Source organism: Halichoerus grypus, chromosome 3 (assembly GCF_964656455.1).
Source record: "Halichoerus grypus chromosome 3, mHalGry1.hap1.1, whole genome shotgun sequence".
Classification (NCBI taxonomy): Eukaryota; Metazoa; Chordata; class Mammalia; order Carnivora; family Phocidae; genus Halichoerus; species Halichoerus grypus.
The window spans coordinates 202,088,079-202,116,056 of NC_135714.1; the positions used below are offsets into that span (position 1 = coordinate 202,088,079).

The 27,978-nt window shown below is 38.5% G+C and overlaps 2 protein-coding genes across 9 annotated transcripts in view; one reads left to right on the plus strand and one right to left on the minus strand.

Moving 5' to 3' along the window:
* ANGPT2 (angiopoietin 2) overlaps positions 1–23,217 on the plus strand; it is a 62,961-nt gene extending 39,744 nt beyond the window's left edge. The window contains exons 5-9 of one of the 5 annotated variants that reach the window (XR_013446677.1): positions 1,458–1,588; positions 6,935–7,036; positions 7,605–7,771; positions 16,809–16,927; positions 19,511–23,217. Coding sequence is in view for 4 of the 5 variants with exons in the window: in XM_036081514.2 (XP_035937407.1) it covers positions 1,458–1,588; positions 6,935–7,036; positions 7,605–7,771; positions 11,870–12,000; positions 14,870–15,030 (692 nt within the window). In the remaining variant the exon portion in view is untranslated. Of the gene's footprint in view, positions 1–1,457; positions 1,589–6,934; positions 7,037–7,604; positions 7,772–11,869; positions 12,001–14,869; positions 16,697–16,808; positions 17,691–19,510 lie in introns of those variants that run through there. The other 4 variants (XM_036081514.2, XM_036081515.2, XM_078069887.1 and 1 more) reach the window with 4 other exon arrangements.
* Positions 1–27,978, minus strand: part of MCPH1 (microcephalin 1) — a 251,872-nt gene that overhangs the window by 112,251 nt on the left and 111,643 nt on the right. For all 4 annotated transcript variants that reach the window (XM_036081511.2, XM_036081508.2, XM_078069885.1 and 1 more), the window contains exon 12: positions 17,884–17,961. In XM_036081511.2, the coding sequence (XP_035937404.1) occupies positions 17,884–17,961 (78 nt within the window). The remainder of the gene's footprint in view (positions 1–17,883; positions 17,962–27,978) is intronic.

Consider the following 27,978-nt stretch of genomic DNA (forward strand, 5'->3'; position numbering starts at 1 on the left):
TTATTTTTTAAGTTTGAAAAGCAAGTCTAAACCCAGAGGACTGTCGTGAAGACTGACTTAATACTTGCATTGACTGGCATAAAACTCACTCGAGAAATGTCCGCTCCCTTCTCTCAGCAAGTCCTTAGATATATTTTGCTTACTTTATTACTGTTTTACCTTTCACTTTTTTTTTTTTTTTTTTTGGAGGGAAGAAGGGAGGCATCTTCAGTCATTAATTAGAAATGGGATATACAATCTGTGTGGCATTGTCATTTTAAGTTTTTTTTTTTTTTCCGTAAGCAAATTGGGTCTAGTTCTTACTATGGTTTATTTCCCAATGTCCTTTAAACTTGGATTCTTTTGACACAGACACATTTGCATATGAATCATGTGAAGATATTCTTCACTTTCATAAGAAATATGTTCTCACATCGTCCTCAAATCATGCAGTTATCCCAGTACTTTTTCACATTCATAGAAAAGGAAAAGACAATCATCTGACATCTGGTGAGAGCAGGATAATGTGAGGTGTTAGCTCTGATGAGCCAAAGTAGAAAAATCATGCAGCTCAAATCCTGGCAGAAAAAAAGCACAGGAGAGAGTAGTAGAAGAGGCTTTCTTTTCCCCATGCGCCTCTAGCTGATGTGAAGGTAGAACCTCTGTCTACCTGTGATGCCTACCCACACATCTCATTCATACGCCTATGCTCTGCTGGGTCTCTGGAATGGATATAAATACCTGCAGGAACACACACACACACACACACACACACACACACACACACGCGCACCCTTTTTTATGGCAAAAAGGATTGGGAAGTCTAAATGTTGAGAGCAGAGTAAAAATTTGAAGGAATTTCATAATCCTAGAATTTTTAGACTTAGAGTAAGAATTTCAAAGACATAGATAAATTAATGGTAGGCTCCTCTTGAACACTAACTATAATGGGACAGTTGCTAAAAATCCAAAGAATATTTTTAATATCTTTATCCAATAGTCTAAAGAAATGTATCAAGACTTATTCTCAGATATTTACCTTTTAAAAAAAGGAGAAAACTTACATCCCCAGCCTGGATAGGATAATGGCTAATGGGACATGCCATGTAGCCTCTGTAGAGGGAACACTGTTTTTAGGTACATTCTTTTTTATTCTTTTCCAATAACTTTAAGTGATTCTACTCAAGATGGAAGATTTTTCTTAAAGTAAATGTTTACTATAGTTAATTGCAAAGTACTTGCGTTCCATATTGATGATGAAAAAAGGAAGTATGGATTACTGGTGATATAATCTTCGAGAATTAATGGAGAAAAGACTGAAGGAGTAATTTTTTTGGAAAGGATAAAAACTGGTGTGTCCTTTCTACTTATTACAAGAATTCAAATATAATAAAACTTGAGTGCATATCGAAATAATAAACTTTTATCTTTTCATGAACCCCCATTAAATGCTTTCCTCTTTTTTTTTTTTTTTAAAGCAGCTAAGAACTCCTTTGATGTTAAGGAAGAGCAAGTCATTTTCAGAGACTGTGCGGAAGTATTCAAGTCAGGACTGACAACCAACGGCATCTACACGCTCACGTTCCCTAATTCCACAGAGGAGATCAAGGTACGGTGTTAGTCTCCTGGCTTCAGCTGCCTGGCTGTAAACAGGTTATTTGAGAAGCAGAGGAACCACATAATGCAGTTCACACACCCAGACCCTTCCCAACTTCATGCAGAGCCAAGCAACAAACATTCACGGAGCGTCTGCCTCACACAAAACACCTGCCGAGGGCTCCACATCCAGTCACCACATACACATACAAACCGGGGATGTCAATGACGTAGAAGTTTCTATGGCATCATGAGAAGATACGTCATTCTCATTTTCTCCTTGCATTTGACTTAATTGTCATGCTGTCAATTGTTTCTCTTCAGGTATCAAACTCATTTCATTGCTTTTCAAGAAAATATCCTCCAAATACTAGAGTTCAAATAACCAAATAATTTGTACTTCAGTTGTTTTTTCAAGGAGCACTGGTATTCCAGCAAAAAAAGTCTCATTTAGCTCATAGCGAAAACAGACAAAAAGCTTTCCTTGGACACAACCACGGTACCTCGGTTTGCAGAAGTGATGTACAGACATTTCACATTTCATCATAGAACATATAAGAGGACAGACACATCCTCAGCAGGAGAGACTTACTAAAATTAGTGGTTTTTACTGCTTTGTCAAAGATATCCCAAAGTGAAATCGACTTATTTTTTCCCCAGTTGCGAGGGTGTGCCTAGAGCATACAGTGACTCAAATATAGGGTGGGCTATTCCCTTCATTCATTCTCGGGTGCTGGCAGTCTCCCCCCCCCCCCCCCAGCGATTCTGCCCCATCAGTGCGAACGCTGTCACAGTGTCAAATGCCAAAAAGGTCTCAGTGTCATTATGGAAACAGTGTCAGCCTTGTGGACTTGCAGCAAGGGTCTCAGGGACCCCCAGGAGTCTGCAGGCCACACTATGAGGATTGCTGGGGTTGGCTATTCGTACCCCAACTAATGTAGGCTGGAAGACTTAAAACACACCATCAAAGAGTGTGGCTCATTTTCTTCTCAAGTATTTGGAGTTTATTTCAAGGCATAAGCCCAATTACTTTGTGCAAATTGAACCAACAACTAGAACTTACCATCAGGAAAAGTTAGTACATAGCTTAACTCAATTATTCTTAGTTATTCTGGATTACTCAGTGAGCATGGCTCCTGATGTTGCTCTGGGAGACACTGAGCTTTAGATGAGGGGGGAAAAAAACCACAGCCCCAGGGAATATTACAATGTGGCTTCTCAGAGAGGTCTGATAAGGCAAAATATTACAGGAGATTCGTGTGAAGTGCTACATAATTATCAGATGACTGCATATATTATATGCTTATAAATATGTCTGCATCTCATTGTAACTGCTACAAGTTGAACCAATGTAAACTAAACACTTACAGAAAAGGCCATCGATACTGTATAAAAATGGAAATTTTAGAGGTTCCTGGAACCATTATCTCTTTGAACTCAGTATTATCCTCAGTATTTAAAATGCTAATAAGAGAAAGCACTTTCAAAAATCTAAGCATTAAGGGTTTAAGGACATAGAATTTGAAACAGTAACATATACTTTGATTATGAATTTAAAAGATAAATATTGTGCTATTGAAGATAATACTTTCCAAAGAAAATCTTTCTAATTCATTCATGCTGCTTTAAATCAACCTTGGAAATCAGTTAATGTACCCAGTGCTCTAGAAGCAGTGCATTAGCGGGAAGAAAAAAACAAAACAAAACATAAATAGTCTGCTGCAGATGAGAAAGTAACGAACAAATCCTGTAGGAAGGCTCTCAATCCCCTTTGCAATCTGGTTTTCATAACAACCCTCTGTACACTACTGTCTGTCACCAGATGTTCGTCTCTTCTTGGCCTAGAGCAATGGGGACAGGGGTGGCAGCAGGAGGGGGACAGAGGATATCGGTGCAATGTGAATGTTTTGCAAATCCAGAGGGCAACCGCCGATAACACAGCACCAACCAACTGCTCTATAAATGTTCTCCTGACTCGGTGCAATGCTCCCACCCCAGAGCACTATGTCAGCCCAATGGCCTCACTGAAACAACAAGACGAAAATATATAATACTGTGGGACGACGTGAGTCTCAGGTCATGGTTGGAAACATTAGGATTTATATTTCTTTTAAACATTTGCAGTACAAATAACTCATCGACACAGCAGAAAACAACAATCTTACCAAACCTCAAGTTTCTCATCTCTAAAATAAATGGCCCAGATTAACTCCAGATTCTAGATTCCCTTCCAGACTTAAGATCCCATAATTCACAATCTGATCGGGGCGGGGGGCGGGGAAGTCTGAGAGACTTGAGTTTATGTTCCGGCTCTGCGTATTTGTGCCTCTGAGCACATCATTTACCCTGTGTGAGGCCTCAGTTTCCTAATCTGTAATGCGATGAAGTAACCCTAGTCTTACAGAGCGATTCTGAGGTGACAATGCATATACAGCACTTAGGACAGGACTTAGTACTTAACCATCTATTTGAGAAATGGGAATTGTTTACCATTTTGACTGCCCCCAAAGACTATGAGACAACGTCTCTGCATGAAAGGGCAGCCATTTTTGCCCTGTTTCATCTAATTCAGGAAAACAATGCCCAACAGATCTTTGGGCCGACCTTTTCCAAAAGGGCCTACGTGTTTCAACTTTATTTTTGAAAAATTCATTAGGTTTCTGCAAAAGATAAAAACTGCATCAAAGGCATTTGAGTTTGTTTTTGCTGCTCAGAGACATAATAATTTCCTTCCCCAAATGTCACAGGGTACCTGTCTCCTAGTATTTATCTGTGTGATTAGTGTTTCATCAGCCATTCACCATGGCCTCCGAACCGAAGCATGACATTTAAATCAGGCATTATACACTGAAAGTCTTCAAGTTTTAGAGCAAGACACCAGCTCCCTGAACCATGCAACAGTATGCTAACAAAAGCACTAACCGCCCTCAGGTTTGTGGTAGCTGGAGCGCTGAGGTCTTGGCCATTCTCTGAGGAAGTCCGCTTTCCTGATGCTGAGATAATCCATTTCATCATTTTCACTCAGTGCCCTCTGGCTACGTGGACAACTCTCTTTGAACACTATCTTCCTCTGAAAGTTTCACGACTCAGTTAACCATGATACTTCAGTTTCTATGAACTCTTTGTTCCTTTTTTCTTTTTATCGGAACAAAGAGATATTAAGGGAATGTCCTAATCATCTCATCGTTGTCCCTGGTGGACTTAGACAACGGTAGGGCTCAACCCATTTCCACGTGGGCGGTGACTCTCAGCTAGTTTGGACTCTGATTTTCGCACGAAGACAAACTTCTTCTGTGATTTAAGTATCCGTGACTTTATAACGGTGATCTTGACAGCAAAGAATCAAATATTCTTGGAACAAGCATAGGCTCGCTAGAAACCATATCCGGTCTTTCCACCCACCAGCATGCCATTTAGGATACAGAGGAAATAACTGGTCTGTACACACAAAACTCCTTAAACTAGCTTATTCAGCTAGTTTACTAAACTTTTTTTTTTTTTTTTAGAAGACATATTGAGAGAAGTGAGCAGTATTGACCATTGGGTGGACCACAGGCAAATCAGAGGCAGTATTATAAATGAACTGATTTCAACTTGGAGCTGCACTGAGGGACTGGCCTATTAACAAAAGGGTCAAGTTTCTCTGTTTTTGGCAGCCTACTATGGTAGAAAAGAAGGTACAGAATGAGGAATTTAAGAGATCTTATTCAAGTCCTATATTCCACTTAATAACTGAATGACTCTGGTCAAATTAATCTAACTTTACTAAATATTTTCACTAAATCCTTCCTCCTTTCACAAATGCAGAATTACAGTATCACAGCAGAGTTGCTTCAAGATTGCATATAATATATGCCAAGTACCCAGTGCAGTCCTTGGAACAGAGTGGTGCATACCAATGATAACAAAATAATTAACGATAAGAATAATATCAATACAGGGAGATAATAAGGGGTCACCTTAAGCAGGTCAATTTTATTTGTCTGGTTAATTTAAAATGGGGAAATCATTTTACTCTTAATAAATGCCATCTTCTATAATGGAACATATGTTCCCAAACGTAAGGATCATCAGGGAAAATAATATAGGCCAAGGGACCTTTGTGGAGAGAGGTGGGAAGAGCGGTGGAGGGAAATCTGCTAGAGAATGGGGGGCTGGGTTCCAAGGGCAGCTCTCTGTCTCATTAGCAATGAGACATCAGACAAGGCACTGAAAATGAAAGACTGGGTCTGGGTGTGCTCTTGGTTCTCTTTTATCCCCCATTCTTTAGGATTTTAACTCACAAATGCAGAATAGTTCACATTTAAACTTACTCTGCCAAAATTATCTCCATTATTTCCCCAAAAGACTGAGGAAAACAGCAGAGGAAGACTATTTCTAATTTGTTTTGAGTGATAACGTTCATATTTACTACCTCGTATGCTGTAGGAAATTCTATCTTAACAGAATTTCTGGGAAAATTTTTCGTTCTACTATAATCTCATTATTTAAAACTATTTATGTAATCTTATTTGCAGGGGTTTTTAATTTCATAATAAAACTCCTGCTGAGTGGAAAGTGAGCATTGCATGCTCCTGGCCCAAGAAGGAATTCTGTGTTCTGGACAAAGTTTAAACCCACCAAGCCAGTTTAAAAGCAAAAATAAAAAAAGCAAGGAGGAGAAATACCATAGGCAGTGAGCAAAGTGCAAAGAAGCTTGAAGGCTTGATCTGTGGGGCAGAGCTGCCAGGCTACTCTCAGGTCACATACAACATTCTGGGTACCCAGGGGCCTCAGATCTCTCATACTGAGGGACGAACCTAGAAATCCGACTTTTCTCCCACATGGAAGAAGCCTTCTAACCCCACAGCATAACATAACAGGGGTCTTGGAAACCCTACAGTGCAAAAGTACTCCTTCTACACAACTCTCTGAGGAGTTAGTAGGGACGGGCAAGTACCATAAAGGTTTCTGGAGTCGGGAACACCAGCTTGTAGATTTCTACAGGTTGGAGATGAGGTTTGGGGCCAAACCACCAAGATGTCCCAATCACAATAAATCTCTAAGAAACAACGATCTCTGGATCAGCGATTGGGGTGGGTCTTTAGCCCAGAACAGATGATGACAAGAAAGTCCTATTCTCATTGACATTAAAATCGTGTTATATTACTGCTTATTTTTCATCATCATTTTAAATTCATGGTTTTCAATTCATTTAAAACCATCTGCTTCTTGGAAGACCACAAAGATTTACCCTGGGGAACCCCATCAGCACAAGTCATTTTGTAGGTATCCACAACTGTCTTGTTTCTGTGAGTTCAGACATAGCCCTGACTCATTGGTGTTTCCCACGCAGTAACTGTGCGCTTCCCATTGGCAGGCATACTGCGACATGGAAACCTCTGGAGGCGGGTGGACGGTCATTCAGCGGCGTGAAGATGGCAGTGTTGATTTTCAGAGGACTTGGAAAGAATATAAAGTGGTATGAATAGTCTTTAAGCCATCTGAAAATAATTTTCTTTGTGAAAACTAACTTTCAAAATCTGCAGAACCTTCCCCACAAATCCAAAACTAACCAATGACTGTTGACAACTGTTGTTATCAAAGCGTTCCTCTTAACTGGTGTCTCGGTCTCCCCACTAACGAATGACCCTGTCAATGTAAAGTAAACTATATATCAAAACAAAGGCATGCAAGTGCGAGGCTTATTTTTAATGGCAGGCTCAGCGTTTTTCAGTAAGCCAACAGTTTCACAGAACTTCCCATGTCAATAAACCGAGCTGTTTACGCTCATGTTTCTATTGGTGATTCCCCAAAGTAGTTCTAATTACTCTAGTCCTAATTTTCTTTCAGTAGAAGCTTGGTTTCTTAAAACTGACCTTTAAAAAAATCTTTCTTATATGGAAGACCCCAAATTTTCAGAGGGCAGGAAAGAATTTCTGCTGAATATTTGGCAGTCATCCCATGTTAAACGGATAGACTATTGATTTCAAATACGTGAAGAAAAAACAAATAAATGAGATGACTGAATTTTACCACTTGGGTTGCAGGGATTTGGGAACCCTTCCGGTGAACACTGGCTGGGAAATGAGTTTGTTTCCCAAGTGACCAATCAACAGCCCTATGTGCTTAAAATACACCTTAAAGACTGGGAAGGGAACGAGGCCTACTCACTGTATGAACATTTCTATCTCTCCGGTGAAGAACTTAATTACAGGTGAGTTGTATGTAACTGAAAAACATTAACAGATTTGCTGGGTGAGCATTCCATAAAGTGATAGCCCCACTGCATTAACCAGGATCTGAAGTACTCGGAGGATACCCTAAATGGAAAAACATCTCGTTTCTTACAGTTCTATGCTGTCTTTCAGGAAGTTCGTCTAGTTTTAAAATTCTAACTTGGTTTTAATGATACAAGGAAAACGTCACAAGGACAGACAGCATTTTGTTTGTTGTCTCTGCTGTGTATCCTCAAAGCATAGATGAACCCTGCCTGGCAGATAACGGGCATTCAACAAGTATTTATAAAATGTGTGAATGCTGTGTCCGTATTAGAAAATGTCATGCCAATATCATAACAGAGGTCTACCTACGACTATGTGGTTTTCTTCTAAAAGGTTTTAACAGTTGAATATATCTTTCTGCACTTAAAGCACACTTGATTGTTATGTTCCATCCCAAAGTCAGGAAGAGTTACCAAGTTTAAAAGTAGCAGAGTTAGGTGGGAGGGTTAGTCATGCAAGTCCTTTACTCTCTGCCGTAGAAACAACAGCCGATTCACAGCCCTCCCTTAGTATTTGCCTTGCCCCACGCATTTGGCGGCACTCGTGTTGAATGTTCCAAGACAAGCATGGGCATCCCTGACTCAGAATTTAGTTTCTGGCTCTAAAGCCGGAAAGAGAGTAGAGGCGGAGAGCAGCGGAGGCACTGAAAGACTGGTGCCTGACAAGCGACCGTGTATGGCAGGAAAAAGCACATCCCTGCACGTGGCCTCGTGGAAGGAGGTGCCCAGAAACCCACGTGCAAGGCCGGAGGGTGGCACCATGGGAATGGGCCTCAGATTCAGACACCAACACAGCCCTGACGGAGTCTCAAGAGCACAGGCACACACATCATGAAAGTACCCGTCCTGGGGTCAGAAATCAACCAAGTTCAGTAGGAACATCCCAGGAAACAGTCATATGTGGCCTACGGTCCCACCTAAATCTCATTAACACCCAACTCAGACCCTCTGCTCAACAGAAAATCCAAAATCCGAACAGCCTGGAAAATAAACATGATTGCAAAGTCCTTGAGCTGGCTTCCTAGGGGTCACAGTGGATGAACAGCACAGAAACACAAGGTGAACAGCTTTTGCCTCAACTACCTGAGAACCATATAACGTCCAGTAGGTCCTGCTTTAGAAACGGGGGCGGGGGTGGGGTCAAAATTTTGAAGATGGTAATGTACCACGAGCACTGACATGACTTTTAAGCAGTCAGTGAAACACAGCCCACCGATCCTCATTATGGAGAGAGCAGGGCTCCTTGGAGAGGGAACGACGCAGATGAATGAAAAGATAGGTGTTTGGGCCTCGCGGCAGCCCCAAGTTCACTCCAAAGAGATCAAAACTTCAATGAATTTTTAGACACGAGTGTTTGGTCATTGTTTTACCTCCAAGCTAAATATTTTTCCAACTGGCAACAGTTAGGAATTTACAACAGACGAATTGAAAAAAAAAAAAAAATTAAAAAAAAGAAAGAAACACAAAAATTAAGGATTAGACTTTATATAAGGAGATTTTACAAAATGGGTCATTACCCTTGTATGCTGACATTATAAAAATATTTTAAACTGAGATGGTTCTTAACAGATACTTCCTTTAGAAATGCGATCAGTTTTGGCAGACGCCATTTAAAAGAGCACACATTCATTTAAAGCTCGGTTTAATCTATGTGGCGGGATACGGCAGATACCACATAGAAACCATGACTGTCCCAGTAAAACACGGCGGTGTGATAAGGGACTGACATGGCTCAGTAAACAACACAGGGGTCTCAGAGTACCACTGTCTGCAGCCACGGACTTGGGTTTTTTCCAAAGAAGTGTCCCCCAAATGCTGGAAAACTGAAAAATAAATGTCATGAGGGAAGGACAAATGCATCGACAGAATTTTTTTTTTTTTTTTTTGCTAAAACTAAAAACTGCTTGTGTGTTAAACCTTGAAGACTGGTCACTCTTCGCAAACATTCTGGCAGCTCTAATCAAACATGCAGATTTCATTATTCAATGCTGATGTTGCTTCTTACATTCCACTGTTCTATAAATTCAAACTGATAGCAATATAAAGCAATTTCAAGAAATGTGGTTATTCTTAATAACCAAATTTAAAAGAAACCAACTATAAACCAGGGGGCCCTATAAGAGAAGGATCTAAAAATGATACAACCTTTCTCATAAAGACAAATAAAAGATAGCGTTCTCCCAGATTCTGCTTCACTTTGGGGACGTTTCATGAGTCCCACGAGAACTGACGTTGTTGTAAGGGGAGAAGAGGCTAGAAAGGAGTAAGGACAAGCAGAGTGGTTTATCTCAACCCTATCTGTGATTAATGAGAAAGGCCTGGAAAGAAATTAAAGTGTTTCAAAATCCCAGGGATGAGTAGAACTTACATAAATGCTTTGCAGCAGGTAATTAGAGGCTGTGCCAGGGACCAGGGTCATTTTTGAAATATGAGGATAACACTGAAATTCAGAAATTCAGCCAGTGCCTTATGATGGGGGTTTCTAGGGCTACAGTACTAAAAACAATTTTAAATCTAAGTCTTTAACACAAAAGCCACTTAGAACCAACACTTTATGGGGGCACCTGGGTGGCTCAGTCTTTAAGTGTCTGCCTTCGGCTCAGGTCATGATCTCAGGGTCCTGGGATCGAGCCCCGCATCGGGCTCCCTGCTCCACGGGAAGCCTGCTTCTCCTTCTCCCACTCCCCCCGCTTGTGTTGTGTCCCCTCTCTTGCTGTGTCTCTGTCAAATAAATAAATAAAATCTTAAAAAAAAAAGAACCAACACTTTATGGAACTCCATTTGGCATGCTCCATACCCCCATCTTTGCATAACCCCTCCTCAGTAAGCAAACATCCCTGGGAAAGGTCCCCCAGGGTAGAACCATAACAGAGGAGTTAGATGCATCTGGTGCAAATTCTAGCTCTACCACACTCCTATCTCAGAACCTCAACATTTTTATACATAAAAACAGGAGAAACGCCTGACTCTCAGGGCTGGTACGTGCATTCCATGCATACACCCGTGAATGGTTAGAGACAGTCCCTGGGGAACCTTTCCTCTCTTCTCTACCCTCTGTTCCAACATGAATTCTTGGAAATTATATTCCTTTCAAGGTAGTGGTTTAATGAAAGATGAGCATCATTTTGGGGACTCAGAGGACAATTCTCCCTGGGACATCACAGGGTTTCGATCTGTAGGATCCCTGGGTCATGAAGACTCAATGATCCAGGCTCCCACACTGCCATACCCCATGTCCCCACACAGTAAGTCCACGTCCCGCAGAGCCACCCACCAGCACATGAAGCCCTGCTCTGAGCTGTACTGTGCCAATCTGCCCACGGGCTCTCCTGAAGCAGTGTTACCATACTTTCTCTTTCCCTTCGCTCTCCTCCTTGGCACACAGATCACTGATGCAAGCCAGAGTTTTGCAATCTTCTAAAAGTACGGGCTATTATCTAGTGTCAAACTTAATACCTCATTTATTCCTTTCTCAATGTCTAGTGAGTTTATTACAATACTCTACAGAAATGAGGCAAGGCAGCCATAAGGATGTATTTTCTATATAGTTCTGTAGGTTTCTACTCCAAATTCAATGATCCTTTCCTTGCCTACTAGCCTGTCCATCCCTACCACCCCACTGAAAATCATGATGCTTGAAGCTGTCTGGTTATCTCAAGACTCTCATTCCTGTATGGATGATGCCTGGAGACCTGGAAAGAGGACCGTTTCACGTTGTATTCCCCCCCTCCTGTTTATCTGAAAGCAGCGGGCCCTGAAGCCCCTGCTGATGCTCGTGCAAGTGATATGAGCTGAAGGTTTCATGAAAACATTCCTCATTGCCTAAGGATTTGATGATAAGTTGGTTCCTGTTTATACCAGTGCAAAAATATTTTGTCCAGAGTACGCATTAGTACACCAACCAGTACAGAATGCATTTCTGCAGAATGGAATTCTTCATTATAAAAAATTTTCCACTACGGTAAATCAACAGCCCAAGCCAATTACGTTCTTTTCTTTTCTTTTCCTTTTTTCTTCTTTGCATGCTTGCAGGATTCACCTTAAAGGACTTACAGGCACGGCCGGCAAAATAAGCAGCATAAGCCAACCAGGAAATGATTTTAGCACAAAGGATGCAGACAACGACAAATGTATTTGCAAATGTTCACAAATGCTCACAGGAGGTGGGATGACTTTTCTCTCTTCCTATTTGTTTTGGCAAGGAAGAATTTCATAGAGTGAAAGGTTGGCTATTTGGACTTGAACTTGTGATTGGTGACAATGTCCACATTTCATAAACAGACTTACTAGATGTAGGGAGATTTGTTTTTCACCTTTTCAGACTGTTGAGTCTTAAGACTGTGATGTGGAGCTGGAATTGTCAGCAGGCCAACTGTGTCTCTTCAGGACCTCACTCTGGCACAGAGAGGGGACATCTGACATCCAGCAAGCTCTCTTGAGCTGGTGCTCACTGAGCAGCAGATGTCAGGGCCACACTTTAATTTCATTTTGTTTTATTAAGAAGGTTAAAAATTCAAAATGGCAACCAAAACAATGACATAGATTCATTAGCATAGAAGAGTTTCTAATTAATAATTCATTGTGCAAACATGGAATTTCCAGGTACCTTTCTTTAAAGATTTCATTAATATACAGCAAATACTTACAAACACAAAGAAACTAATTAGCCAACCTGCTTTTTTTTCTTTTTAGTGCACCAAATTAAAATGAACAGTTGTCCACTTTAAATCAAGGTGTTTATGCTCATGCTCTTCTTGCTCCCTACCTTTCATATCAGACTGCTCTAAAAAAAAATTGAAACCACACCCAGAAACAAGAGACTATTTTAACAGTCACTTAAAATGGCCAGATTAGTATCCAGCAACATTTAAGAGTTCAATGACAGGGACCAACTGCTAGAAAATTTACTCTTCCAATTTCTAAAAGTTTAAAAATCGAATGACCAGAACCACTTAAATGTGACCGAGACAAGAAAAAAGCTTGACAAATGCTATCAAGTGAGTTCTCAAAAATACTGAAAGACTTAAACCAGCAACAAAAATTCTGCTGAGATACAAACAACGTAAAGGCAAACAGGAAGTTGGCAGGCTTTAATTTGTAGAGACCACAAATTATATTACCAAAAATTCATTCTTTACTCACCCAGGAAAGGAAAAGGTAAAAGCTGTGGTCAATTTATTTGACAAATATAAGGTAACTACATAAACAAGACCTAAGCTTATCATGTGTTTGCACATCAGTGAAGAATCATTTACCGTCAAGAGAAAAGATTTATTTATGAAAATAGTTTGAAATTCAATAATTTTCCTATCTTTAAAATAATACTGAAAGAATTAGAATCCATTAAAAAATCAGTCCTGTGGTTCTTTAGATAATATATTTATATGTATCCACATAATATATACTGGCAACACAGGTCTTCTCTATTAGCCATATTTATTTCAATAATTATTTCAATGAAGGAAAGCTATTATATTGATTGTGTAAAAGCTGCCTGTCTCCCTCAACCTTTTTGAAGCCAACAAAAAGGGGAAAAGGGGTGGGTTGGGGGGACCAAATGCACCGAATCCTTTTTTCCCATCTGCCATTCCCACACTGAACCCAGCTGTCCACTCGAGAGGGCGGTGGTTTTCAGACCACCCGTATGTCATGAGCTACTCAAGAGACTAGGAGAAGTGCATTAATAACCAAGGAAACAATGTATTTATTTACTCGAATCAAAATTTAGGGCTGGGAGTAGAAGTGGGAGAGACTGGGGAGAAACACACAGCCCAAGAGAGAAAGTGAAGCAGTAGGATTTCAGGCCCCAGCCCATTGTCTGGGCCCTGGGCAAACCAGCCTAATGATCAGCTAGGTTTTTGCTGGGACAGCAAATTCTATAGTTACGTCAGCCAACAGGCTCTAGGGCAGACAGATCTATAAATCTGCAACATTCCTGAATATTTTCAAAGATTCTGACTAATACACACAAATTTCTTATCAAATTGACATTAATCTGAATCCGCTCAAGACATGAGCTGTAACTGGATGAAATAATCGATCATCACAGTCCAATGTGTAAATATAATAATATAATCATTACATCAAAATATTTTTTATTTAAAGAAATAAAACTTCACAGATACAACTAAAGCTGTCCTGCCAATACCTGCCTGTGGGGTGAGCAATGAATTCAGGTCCATCCACATTAGTTATTTATTGTACTAGGTATGCAGATACCATGAACAGTTGTTTTTTCCTATATCCTAAAATCTTACATAAATGGCATCGTACTGTATGTGTACTCCCAACACAATGTTTCTAAGATTTATTTAGATTATGTAGATCTAGGTCACTCCTTCTTCTTGAAAACCAGGGCTTCTGGCACACTCTTGTTTCTAGGTAAAAGCATCAAAACCCCAAGCATGGCCATTCAGGTGTCCATGCAGACCCAGCCCTCTCCCCTGCTGCTGTGCCAGGCAGCTCCCCTCACCTCAGTGAGCACACCACTATCGCTTTCAATTTCCTTTTTGTCTCTAGGACTTAAAGATTTCCTTTTCATCTAGCTTCCCCGAATTCTTAAAATTTGGAATCATTTAAAAAAAAAAAAATGTCTGGTAGAAGGAGGGAAGCCTGAATCCATCTGGCCCACTAAGTTGCTGGAACCAGAAAGTAATCCAATGAGGGTTATCCATCCATTCTTCAGTGTTTTGACTTATCCCCACTTTCCACTGTACTGTGGTGGTCACCAAATCGGGACCAGGGAAGACGTGCCATGCATGTCTATGGGTGACTGGTCTTTCCACACAAGGAAAACGGAGTACAACAGCCCATAAAAACATCTGCCATATGGAACTAGGATTTAACTTGGGTAAAGCTGGAAAACCATCGCTCTCATCTGTCAGTGGGGCACATTCTACACCCCTGAATCTTTGCATGTGTCCACTTAAAATGCACGGAATGTGAGGGGGGATGAGTCAAGTGCTCCTAATGCCACGGTGAGACAGAGTGGGTTCCCTAGCTCCTAATCCCTCCTGCGTCTCCCTTTCACAGGCTGGTGGTTTGACGCGTGTGGCCCCTCCAACCTGAACGGAATGTACTACCCACAGAAGCAGAACACGAATAAGTTCAACGGTATTAAGTGGTACTACTGGAAAGGCTCAGGCTACTCGCTTAAGGCCACAACCATGATGATCCGACCAGCAGGTTTCTAGATGCCTGCACACACCTGAGGAGTGGCGGCCAATTACGCTATTTTCAGAGACCTAATCCTGAAGATCTAAAAGACAAGGCTGCATACTGTGTCCTCATCCGCCTCAGAGAGGCAGCGTGCGCTCCGGTGCAACAGGGATCCATGAGCTCCAGCTTAGAGCCCCGTAAACCTCCTCACTCAAACCCGCATCAGTCATGCACTGACGCACAGCCCTGGTATTGTGACCTGGTAGAAGGCCTATGTGAAGATAAATCTAAGCCTGCAAATTTAAGACTGACAATTTACAGACTCTGTTGTCACAACCAAGAATGTTGTGCCGGGTTCATCCGTAAATAACTGGAAAACAGAACACTTAGGCTATATAGTAGAGATAACCTTGGAGCTACATTTTTCTAAGCCCTGTTTATAGATTGTGTAAATATCCATATGTCCTGAATTCAGCATCACTATCGTAATTGAAAGGAAGAAAAAAATCTCTAAGTCATAAAAATATATTATATATTCAGGGATTTTTCTGGGAAGTGCTTATTTGCAGTTTAATATTTGGAGAAGGAAAAAACATAGTTAACGCATTTTTGCTCCTCCTCTTAGGTGCTTTAAACTTTCATTTTGAAATCAGCATATTTACGAATGTGTTGACAGCATAGTTTTAAGTTAATGCTCAAATATATATTTCAAGTTTAAATGGTGAAAACTTCCAGGATCTCTGAAATTAATAGAAATGTGTGTTCTTTCAGTTTATATGAAGATTGTACTATTTTTTTTCTGCCTGGCTGTTAAATATGAAGGTATTTTTAGTAATTAAATATAAATTATTAGATAATTACATTTAACCTTTATGATAATATTTACGATTTTGTGATTTGATTCTGAAACAACTGGTTGTGCCTCATGACAAGGAAAGATTCGATTTTTAATGATGAAGAAAATTATACATTTAATTCCATGACAAAGAGACTTTACTATCTTTTCCTCACTATTCTATTACAAAGGTCTTTTTTTTTTTCTATTAAGTTATATTTTAGAGAAGTAGGCTACAGTTTAGTTTATGGTTGAAAAAAACCTTCTATTTAAAGCACATACAAAGCTATACTTCTCAAGCTAGATTCACTCCTAAAGTCTTTTTTTTTTTTTTTTTTTTAATGTCCACCAGCACACTTAAAAAAAAAAAAGCATTTTGGGGTACAAAACCAAAATCTGATGTTTATAAAAAATTCAAATCTTTACAGAAAATTCTGAGAGCATGGATTTAAGCTCAGGGCTGCAAAACTTTAAACCCCTAGAGTTTTAACTCCATCTGAAGTTTTCATAGTACAATTAACATTAATGTACATCGTGTAATGCTTTATAATTTGGAAGCCATTTCTCACGTATTTGCCTTGGAGTCAGCTGCTGCTAGGAAGCTTAGGGCCAAATTTGAAACCAGCATTTACCTCATGTCTGTCTTCACCTTAGGGGGTTCTACTACTATGTTTTTTCTTTATTCCGTTTTTTCTTATGTAATTTATTTTCCCTCTATATGCCTCCACCCCAACTTCATTTGAGAATACTAACATTTGTTGCATGTTTCGAGTCAGTTTATGGACTCTGGAAGAGTCCAGCATGCCACTTTCTCTACCACTTCACTGTGCTTCCCCGACAAATATATTGAGGAAAGAACCTCCCCATCTTTGAACAGTCTCTCTTGTTACATTTAAGTAGGCTTTATAAATTCAACAGAGCACAGCTTTGTGCCAAGTTAAAACATTATCTGGTAATAAGAGGATATCTCCACTGCAGAAGAAACCCTAAGTTCCTGTGATGTCTCGATGACCACACGGCAGACACTGAGGTGGACCAGTGATAAGATGGGAAAAATTGGCAACAGCATACTTGATACCGTGTGCCCACGCCGGCAGGTGAGATGCATTTCAAAGACATGCCACACTGTTACACAGAGTTACACATACTCTCTTATGACAGAGAGGAGGGGGATTTGTGTCTTTACACTTCAATTCCTTATGTGGTATATCAAACAGAGTCTTGCCAAGAAGAATGTTTTTTTCTCCTTAAGAAAATATTTATAAAGTGGAGGGAAAATCAAAATGATAATCTTAAAAATGAAAATAAAAGCAACCCAACAACCTAGATAAATCGGTGATGAGAGGGCAACGTCCTATGCATACTTCAAATAACAGCAAATAACACCAGCCCTGGTCATAGATAAAAACTGCCACTTCTCTTTCAAGTATTAATCTTCCAAAAGCATAAACTGTGTCACAAACCAGTTAACTTTTCTGAAAATGAAAGCCAACATCTATATGATCCTGCTTCCAATTAAACCTGAAATTACCTATTTAATTGTTACTTAATCTTTTAAAAAATTAGAACTTCCATTAAGCATTCAAAATATTTAAAATTTAAAATGCAGTAAAGTTGAAGCTGCATTTGGGAAGAGCATCAGAACATAAGGACCGCATCATGTTGCCAGCAGGCCATGACTTTTATACCTATCAGTTCTATCTCTAAAAGCAGTAACAGCTTTATTTCTTAAAGCAGTAAGTAAGACATCATACCACCTCCTCAAGAATCTAGTCCTTTTTCATTTCTTCTTTTTCTCAATCTTGAGGACTTTCATAATTAAAATTCTTTAAGATTTCATTCCACACGATTTTTTGCAGAATATTCTCACATTCCCACATTTGTTCTCACAAACAGATAAAAATGTATTATGAAAAATTCCATGAAAATGTGTTTTTAACTGCAAGCATAACTGGTCTTGACTTAATCAAAACTTGAGTCCATATCTATGCAAATAATAATTTCCTGAGAATTCTGAATTGTATTTACCATAATAAAATAACATCTGACTTACAGGAGCTGCAGGGAAGAAGTTAGAAAGTTCAAACGGTTCCTCAGAAATCCAGTGACCCAGTTCCAAAGACCACAGTACCTACAAGTGACACAATAAGCAGAACATTTATTATAGATTCATTAGGCTTTCGGTGGATAATAAACTACTTTGAAGACAGAGCCAAAACAACACAAAAAGCCCAGCAGTGACTATGTACTCCATAGATCTGAACCACATGTGTCTTACACAGCAAAGTACCATCAGAATCTTCATGCTGCATCAATCTTATGAATAATAAATGCTTTTCTTTAAGAAAAAAACGTTTCCAATGACTAGAAATCTGGGTTATTATTCTAGTGAGGCCAAATACTAAACACCACCCCAATAACAAACATCTGAAATACCTTTTTAAGAATTCCAAGTTTCCAATTTAAAGAGTCATTATAGACAATCCTCAGTAAATATTCCAGGATTTTATTAATTTAAAAAAAAAAACATTTATTAGGAGTAGATAGATCATAAGCTTAAACTAAAAAAGCAGCCCTTCTGGTATGTGATTTTGTTTCTAACATGGACTAATATTTTCAGAAGTTCTCCTAAAACATTTGAAAATCCTTCCCAGGCTTTGGAAGGATAAAATGTTTCATAAACAAGCCTTCAGTATTATTATTTATTATTGTTATTTGAACCCACATATTTTAAATGATCAAAATGATGTTTTTGTTTTTAATTCAACAATTTTCAAGATTCTATAGTCATCTCTACTTGATGACCAAACTCCCTGAAAATCTGTTTCTATTTCCATGCACCAATAGAATTTTATAACAAAAATAATCAACTGAATTACATATCCCATATTTATTTTTCATCTGCAATTTCATTTCTTACATTCAGTGAATCCATGCTCTTTTCTAGAGTTGCTACATAAAGTTTAAGTTTGTTTTGCTGAATTACTGGGGATGAGGAGGGAGTTTTCTTGTTTGGCAGTTTCTAAGATTAAGACCCATCTATGGGAGCTTGGTCTTAAATATTTCTAAGAAAAAGTGCACATGCTGGTGGAATAAAGACAATAACAAGATACAGAATCTGAATGATAATTCTCAGCACTGGTATGGATCTTAACTTTAAAACTGAGGCATTTATTCACTCAACACTGTTTTCTTCATCTCACTAACCGCTTGTCTGTGAACAACGTATTGAGAGCCTACGGTGAATAAGAACCCACGCTAGGTCCTGAAAACACAAACCCAATCCCAGAGGAGTTCACCCTCTGGCAGGAGGCATGAAGGCAAACCACAAATGGTGATTTCTCAAAACAGTACTGTGGGAACCTATAGAAGAAGCAAACTAACTCTAAGAGAATCAAGGAAGGGTCCACAGATGAGGTGACATTTGAAACGGAGTCTTAAAGGATGAGTAAGAGTTCATCAGGCAAAGAGAGACAAGAGTGAGGAGGGGAGAGGACATTCCAGCACAGAAAGAATGCCACATGCCAAGGCAGGATTAAAGCGGGTTCTTTTTTTTTTTTTTTTTTTTTTTTGATGGGGGGCTAAAGGGTGCTTTGGAAGAAGTGGTAAGAAAATTGGGTTGGTTAGATTCCTATGGTAAGGTATAATAATATACCCTGTTTCTATCACTGTGTCTGCAGGGCACATGGCAGAAGAACAATCCAGAAAAGACAGGAGAAAGCTCTGAGGGTGCTGAGCCCCAGATGACAGAATGGGAATGGAGTATGATGCAAGGCAATGTGTCTTCACTACAGAGACAGGGAGTGATGAGTTGTGTTCTCAAAGACCCTAATTCCATCTTCACGTAGATCTGGGTGTACACGAGCATTTTGTCAGTTAAGTCTCTTTTTGCTTACCCCTGATTTTACTGGCTAGCCAATATAGATAGATAGATAGATAGATAGATAGATAGATAGATAGATAGATAGATAGACAGATAGATATCTTCATAAGATCAATGAAAGACGGTATGAAAAAAATGGTACAGTGAAATCATGTTTCTACCTGGCTATTTAGAGGTGGTTAAAACATTTAAGTAACATAGTGTTTGCCTTACTTTTATCAATGTATGATATCATTATAGAGACACACTAACAACATCTGTGTGGTTCCCTACAAATCTGTGATTAGCCCAGGAAGTAAAATGTAAAAAGCTTCAAAATCAGGTTCATTTAAGACATGAGGCAATGTGAAAGAATTAGGATAGTGAGAAACATAATGTACCAGTGAGAGAATCCAAGGAACCAGTCTTAAAAATGCGTGTGGCATTTGAGTTCAAATGTAGTCCACATTAAAATGTCAACTGAACCTCCTGGAGAAAATTTATGTTCTCTGAGTTTGACCCTTTCTAAATGTTATGAAAATAAAGCCATAAGGCATCTATAGTAGAATTTTGGCAAGTGAATTAATAAATTGAATTTAGGTAGGCATCCCAGAAATTAATATTGAACAGAGATAGCAGAAAACACTGATTTGATTGTAATGAAATCATCAAATCAGAAATATAGTGCAAGCTTTTCACTTTGGTTCTTTCATTAACCAAAGTTATCTTTAGCTTAGTAGAGTATTCAATATTGGGAAAATCTACTCTGCAAGATCACAGTTAAGGCTGTAAGTGAACTAAAAGTTTAACCCAACATATTTCCCATCACCTATGTGATAGAATAAAAATAACTAAGATGCAACTGGGTTGCATAAATACAGAGGATCAAATCCCATGTTTATAGACCTTAAAATGAGGGCTGAGTTATTTCAGCATCCACTGAGAATGGATATAATGTTTGTGACATTTTAAAACTGTTGTTCATAAAACTTGAACCCTGTTGATGAATTTAAATAGGAACCACTTGTCTTATTATATTAACAGCTACTGACGAGACAAATTTCCACAATGTAGGCGTGACCACACAGTTAATTCCATACTAGGCAAAACACAAATGGTCTTCTCTTGTTTCATACACATCTAATCATTTCATTTGAACAATGTGAGTGAGTGGAGCCACAGTGAACCCAAGCCAGAAAATGGCACTGGTATTGAAAGCAAGTCCGTAACAGCATCATTTATAAGGAAGACAATGAAGCTGACTTAATGGTTAACACATAGCAAGATGAACACATCTTTATCTTCACCTTCTCCCCAATACTCAACTAAAAGGATAGAATTTAAAAGAATGAGAAGAGTCTACAGCAGATAAAACAGGATATTTTGGAAGTTGCAAAGCAGGTGCGTAAATGATAAATGACTCAGAAGGGCAAAAAAGGTTCAAACTTAAGTGTCTAGAGAAAGAGGTCTTTAGGAAGCAACCAATTCCCTCCACAGACTCTCTGAAAGGCAAAGAAATTGGTGATACATCTGAAGATGGGGTATAGAACAGGGTAAAAAAAAGAGATATTTCCTACCCCGTAGCCCACCCTCCCCTGGAATAAGACAGAAGTAAAGTCAAACTGGCTGTTCTGAGAGCAATGGTGGAAAGCGCTAGGGAAAACCTCTCCAGCCCTTCCCCTGGGACACCAGCCATTCTTTCCTGGAGACAGAGATCAGCCCAGGGGAAAAAAGACATACAACTACTAAAGCTTGGATCTCAAATACCTCCATTCACATCAAATTATCTATACACCACTCAGACAGGCAGAGTTTCAGTCAGCTTTTCAATGCCTCATTACTGAACATGACTTTATACCCATTTGATAAAAGCCTCTAGCTTGAAAACATAGACCAAACCAAACAAGAATGGAATTCCTGGGATCACAGTGATGGGAAGTCCCTGGCTAACAGCAGCTCTGCAGACCTAGAGAGAACCAGTCTCAAGGGAAAGAGAACAAATGGGCTGATGGGTGGTGTCTCTAAGAAAAAATTAATGGGATTGGAAGATAATCTGATGTGGAGACAGATTTGAGAGAAGAATTATAATGCTTTTAGAAATTTTTGCAGTCAGTTGGTCATAGTTGCATAGAAAACTAAGCAATCAAAATAATTGCCAATGATTAGCTCAGGAAAACCAACAAACACAAATTACCAGAGACAATCATAGTGCATTACATGGCTCAGTTCAAACAGCATCCACATACTCATTTGTGTGTGTGTGTGTGTGTGTGTGTGTGCCCGTGTGTACGCACATGTGAATGTGTATTTATATGCATATATAAAATGTTAAACAAAAATTGTAACCACATTGAGTAGACTGGGGAACAGAAGAGTAGGTAGGACTGAAAGGCAGCCATACAGGCATATTTTGATATTCCATAGAAGGAACTCTACAATGTCTCAAAGTTAATTTAAAAAAATGACAAGAAAACCATTTTATTTAGAAATATGTAGGTAAAATATCAGAAGGCTATTTTAGTGAAAAATCCAGGCTGGGAAACAACAGGGCAGGCGGTGCCATTTTTTATTATAAAGCCTCATAAATTATACTTGAGTTTTAAAAACACTTTATTTTGGATAATTTTAGACTTACAGTACAGGGAGTTCTCATTTAACTATCACCTAGATTTCTCTATTGTGTGATTATCCAACTTAACTTTGCTCTTCTGTTTCAAAAGTGCTTTGCAACTTGAACCAGCTTGTTGGTATCTACAAGAAAATCTTGCTGAGCCTGTAATTGGAACTAAGTTGAATCTATAGATCAAAATGGGGAGAACCAAAAAGAAAAATACCATCTGATTTCACTTACATGTGGAATCTAAAAAACAAAACAAACAAAACAGAAACAGACTCCTAGATACAGAGAGCAATCCAGTAGTTGCCAGAGGGGAAGAGAGTAAGTGCATGGGCAAAATAAGAGAAGGGGAGTAAAAGGTACAAATATCCAGTTATAAAATAAATAAGACACTGGAGGCAATGTACAGCATAGGGAATAGAGTTAATATGTAACAACTTTGTATACTGGCAGAGAGTAGCTAGATTTACCATGGTGATCACTTCCTAATGCATATAAATGTTGAATCACTTTGTTGTACACCTGAAACTAATACAACACTGTACGTCAACTATACTTCAAGAAAAAAAATGTGGGGGCTGGCTGACAGCTTAAAAAGTACCCATTTTCCCAATTCATGAACAAAGTATCTCTTTCTTTTTATTTAAATCTTTGATTTTTCAGTAAATATTTTGTCAAGATTTAAATATTTTAATTTCTGTGGATGCTAATATAAATGGCATTTAAAAAAAATCAGAATTCCAGTTGTTTATTGCTAGCACATAGAAATACAACTGAATTTTGTATATTGACCTTGTACCCTGTAACCTTGCTGAACTCACTAGTTGTGGGGGTTTTTTGGAGATTTGCTGATGTTTTCTGTGTAGATAAACATGTCTTCTGTGAATAAACAGTTTTATTTACTCCTTTCCCAATCTGTGTGCATACTCTTTTTAGTTCCCTTATTGCACTAAGATTCCCAATATAATACAGAAGAGAAATAGTGACAGCCTGCAATTGCTTGAACTCCTTTGTGAGGCACATTAATTTGATTTATTACAAACAAAACCAAAACCAAAACAAAACCAAAACGAAACAGGATAGCATAAACCCAAAGTGTTTCTGGGTATAAATGAAATGTACCTATGGAAAGCACAGTGTTTCTTTGTTTTGTTTTATTTTTAAATTTGAAAAGTTTATATTGTTATCTAGTACTAGTGCTGGCTAGTGGTCCTGGTGCTTTTACTAATTGCTTCAACTTCCTATTCTCCAAAGAATAATTAGAAAATTCAGAGTGATCAGAAGTACTGTAGCTTGAGATCAGTAAACGTCACTTTCTAAACCAGAACCAATCAAATTAATTTCTCTTAACATTCACCTTAATTTCCTTCTTTGTGGGAAACAACAACAATATTCTTTGTGTACAAAAGACTTCATGTTGTTCAATGTATCTGCTGATTAAAATCAAATCTGACAGTCAGAAACTTATGCCTCAGGTTTAACCTGTGGGAATCTAGTTAATTTCAAATAGTTCAAAAGTATACTTCATTCTCTACTTTAATCACTAAGAGATTGTCCTACCCATCCTTGCCCCCACCAACTGTGGTAGAAAACTTAGTTGTAAGAGTTTATGGAGGTATAAAAACATACACTCAGGATCTGCAAATCTCTTCTTTCTTATAGAAGAGGAACAATAATAGTAATTACTTAATTTTTTTGTTATTTTAAGCTAAAAAAGAAAACAGTACAAATATTTTTCTCATCAGATTTTATAAATTCTTTGTCTCAGTTATAAGAGTAGTTAATTTGCTCAAACAACACCACCTGAAGAGAATTCGCTACTATGTACATTGTTTAGACTTTTCCTACCGGGAGAATAATATTTGTGTTTTTTCCACAACTACACACTATAGGATACTGGTTAACACCACAGAATCCAGGCAACTGGGTTAAACCAATCTCCGTCTCGCTGTGGCCCTGTGACAACAGGCCAGTTAGTTAACCTTTCTGTCACGTGAAAATGTTACACGTCATTATAAATGACAAAAGGACCACGTAGCTAATGATACAGCAGTGGCAACGAGGCTATTTCTAGGTTACATTTCAGGATTAAAAAGTTGGGGCTATCGATGGTATGGTTTTTAATAACTAAAGAATAGAGTATAGGGGGCTTATGTCCTGAACACTTTGGAGCCAGAAAACTGAGGAGGTCTGGTCTTCTGAAAAGACCGACTTGGATTGGCAAAGTTTCAAGGCAATAATATTTGTTCCAAAATAAGCCATTCCTCTGCATTTCCAACACATCTCAAAACATCAGGAAATGCTTTATATGATTCCATAAAGTTATTTTAAAATACAAACCCATTCCGTAGATGTAATGCCTCTCTCAATGAGGCAATTTTCCATAGATGATTTTTAAAAATTGAGGTGAAATTCTCGTAATACACAAGTAACCATGTTAAAGTGTCCAGCTCAGTGGCATTTGGTATATTCACCATGTGTGCCACCACTTCTTTCTCGTTTCAAAACATCTTAATCACGCCGGGAGTGTACCCCATACCCGCCAAGTAACGACCCTTCATTCCCCCTGCTCCCCTCCACCCCTGGCAACTGCTAATCAGCCGGCTGTCTCTGTGGACTTGCCTATTCCACATAAACTGTAGGAGAGGAATCAGACAATATGCAACCTTTTGTGTCTGCTTTCTTTCTCTTAGCATAGTATTTTCAAGGTTCATCCAAGTTATGATATGAATGACGGCTAGGCACGAGTGTCAACAGTAAGTGATATTGAGTGCTTACCGAGCGCTTTATTTAGATGATCTTTCAATCATTTTACAGATAAGAAAACTGAGGCTTAGAGAGTTTAACTGCCTTACTGGTCACATGGCCAGTGAGTGGCAAGGTTAACATTAAAACTCACAGTCTTATCCCTTAACCTTTCAAAAACACATAAAGTGGTGTGCAGCCACAGAATAAAGATATCCACCTTTAAGGTGGCAGAAGATAAAAACATTCTCTAGGCTATCTCTAGAAGTAGATGCCAGAAAGAATACATGCTATGAATTGAGGAAAGGCTGAATTCAAATTCAAAACTCACTCATTTTCAAGCACTGTGACCATAGCGACTTACTGAAACTATTCAAGTCTCCGTGTCCACAGAGGACACAAAGGAGTCTTGTACTAACAAGCTGAGAGAGCCTAGGATGGCCAGGATGCCAGGATGGCCCCCTCCTTACATCTTCTGCGTGACTACCATCCTCTGGAAGCAGCCCTATCCCACCCTCCACATATGGCTGGCTGGTCTCTAGAACCTTCCAACTCAGCGCATGGTCGTAGGGCCAGCAACCTGTACGTCACCTGGGAACTGGGAACTGGTAGCCAGTGAAGAAAGCTTAGGACCAAGACCTACTTGTGAACCACAGTCTGCATTTAATAAGATCTCTAGGGGATTCATATGTGATTAAGTGTTTAAAAAGCACTGTTCTGGCTGTCTCAAAAAAAAGTGGCAGGAAACCAAAACCTTAATACAACCTATTTAACCAAGACAGATAAAATAAGCAATAAAGTACTAAAAATAAGTAGTTAAGAACTCTTTTTCCTTTTTAAGAGATATTAACTGACAGAGACTAAATACCAGATGGTAAGAGGAAAAGGATGTCGTACATTGATATATGCTCAAATATCCTTATTAAAACGTTTAGCTATATAGTATATGGGCATTTATGTGAGATTTATGCTGCTTGTAGTTTACCTAATCTTTTCAGCCAGAAAAAATGAAAATGGATTATTCTTGGATTTTAGAGCTTAACGGCCCACTATTAGCTACTTTTTACATATTGCTAAGCAAAGACCAGGGTGACCCAGCATTTCACCAGCATACTGACATGTGAAGTCCAAACATCTTTATAAATAACACAAGCTCGTACTTTTCTTATCAAAATGAAAACAAAGAAATAAATATAACACATTCCAATGTAACTAAAACAAACATCAGAAACATCACTTCACTGTATGAAAACACAGTAGGAATTATTATTACCATCATAGACAATAAGCCAAATATTAATATTATGGCTACTCAGAGCAATCACTGTTTCTTATTCTTTCTGTAAATTTGAGTTAAAAAGATTTTTTCTTAAATGAGCATCAGGTCATCTTATTTTCAATGAGTTTTAACAAGAAAATCATGAACTACATGGATACCTTCATAATATATAATGATGCACAATGTTTTTATACGACATTTTTAGCTCATCAGGGGCAAAAACAAATTCTGAGGTTTCTTAAAGAAGTAAGTATGTTTAGTCATGTATCTGCACACTTATTCCTTCCACAAGTAAGTGCTGTATTCCAGTTCCATCCTGGGTCCTGGACCAGGTGAGAAATGACAGGCATGGTCTCCACCCTCAAAGAGCTTGTAATTGCTCAATAACCAGGGTCTGTTAAAGAGTTTCTGCTTTTCTGTTTGAAACTTTCTTTATTTTGCCCTAGTCCCTTGTGCCAAGGAGGGTATGGCTATCTCTAAGTAAGTTTTAATACTAAAGTTACTGTTTACAATTTAACAATTGAAACAAATGTTCTACTACAATAAAGTGTACATGGCAGATCAGAAATACTTGAAGGTCAAACGGTACAAACTTCCAGCTACAAAATAAATAATTCATGCTAAAATTAATCACGAAAAAGAGCAGGTCTTAAAGTTCTCATCACAAGAAAAAAAATTTTTATAACTGTGTATGGTGACGGATGTTAGGTAGACTTATTGTGGTGATAGTTTCATAACATATACAAATCTTGAATTGTTATGTTGTATGTCTGAAACTAATAAAATGTTATATGTCAGTTATAGCTCAACTAAAAAATTGTGAATAACATTAAGTATTTGTATACTATTCTTTGTTTTGTTATTATCTAACAAAACCAAAATAAAAAAGAATTATATAAGGGGGGCGCTTGGCTAGCTCAGTTGGTAGAGCATGTGACTCTCGATCCCAAGGTTGTGAGTTTGAGTCCCACGTTGGGTGTAGAGATTACCTAAAAATAAAATCTTAAAGGAATTATATAAAACAAAATTCGGCGGAGAGGTGTTTCTCTATGTACTGAAGGTGTTTCTCTATGTACTCTCCAGCGGTGAGAAGAAAAACCAACTCCAAAGAACTAAGAAATAGATCCATCATGCACCTAAGGCGAGCTGCTATTTTAGTTGATAAAACCACTTTTAGTTACATATTTCTCATTCTCTGGTAAAGAAAAGCCTAAAAAATTTCCTGTAGAGAACATTCCAGGGCAATGAATTTAAGGAGAAATGTATTGTGTGGATTATACATAAAAAGTATCAGGTAGCAAAATGTACAATGTTGTCAACTATAGTTTTGAAGAAGATATGACAGTTGTCTAAAATCCTGTTATTTCTTACATCAGCGCTCCTCAAAACCTAGTATTATCACTAAAGCCTAATTCACAGAGGTACTTAGGCAGACAAGAGTTCAAGTGTGCTATTCTTTAGCAACTTATTTTAACTTGGGTATAGAGCTTAGCAACCTGAAAGAATGGACAGCTAACAATGTCCCCAGCATGACTGATAGATGCCTAAAATGATGTGTAAATGACGGATGTTCAAAAAGTCCCAGAGAACGAACAATGGTTGCATTTTTCTGATGAGAACCTAAAGTTAAGTGGAACATTTTGTG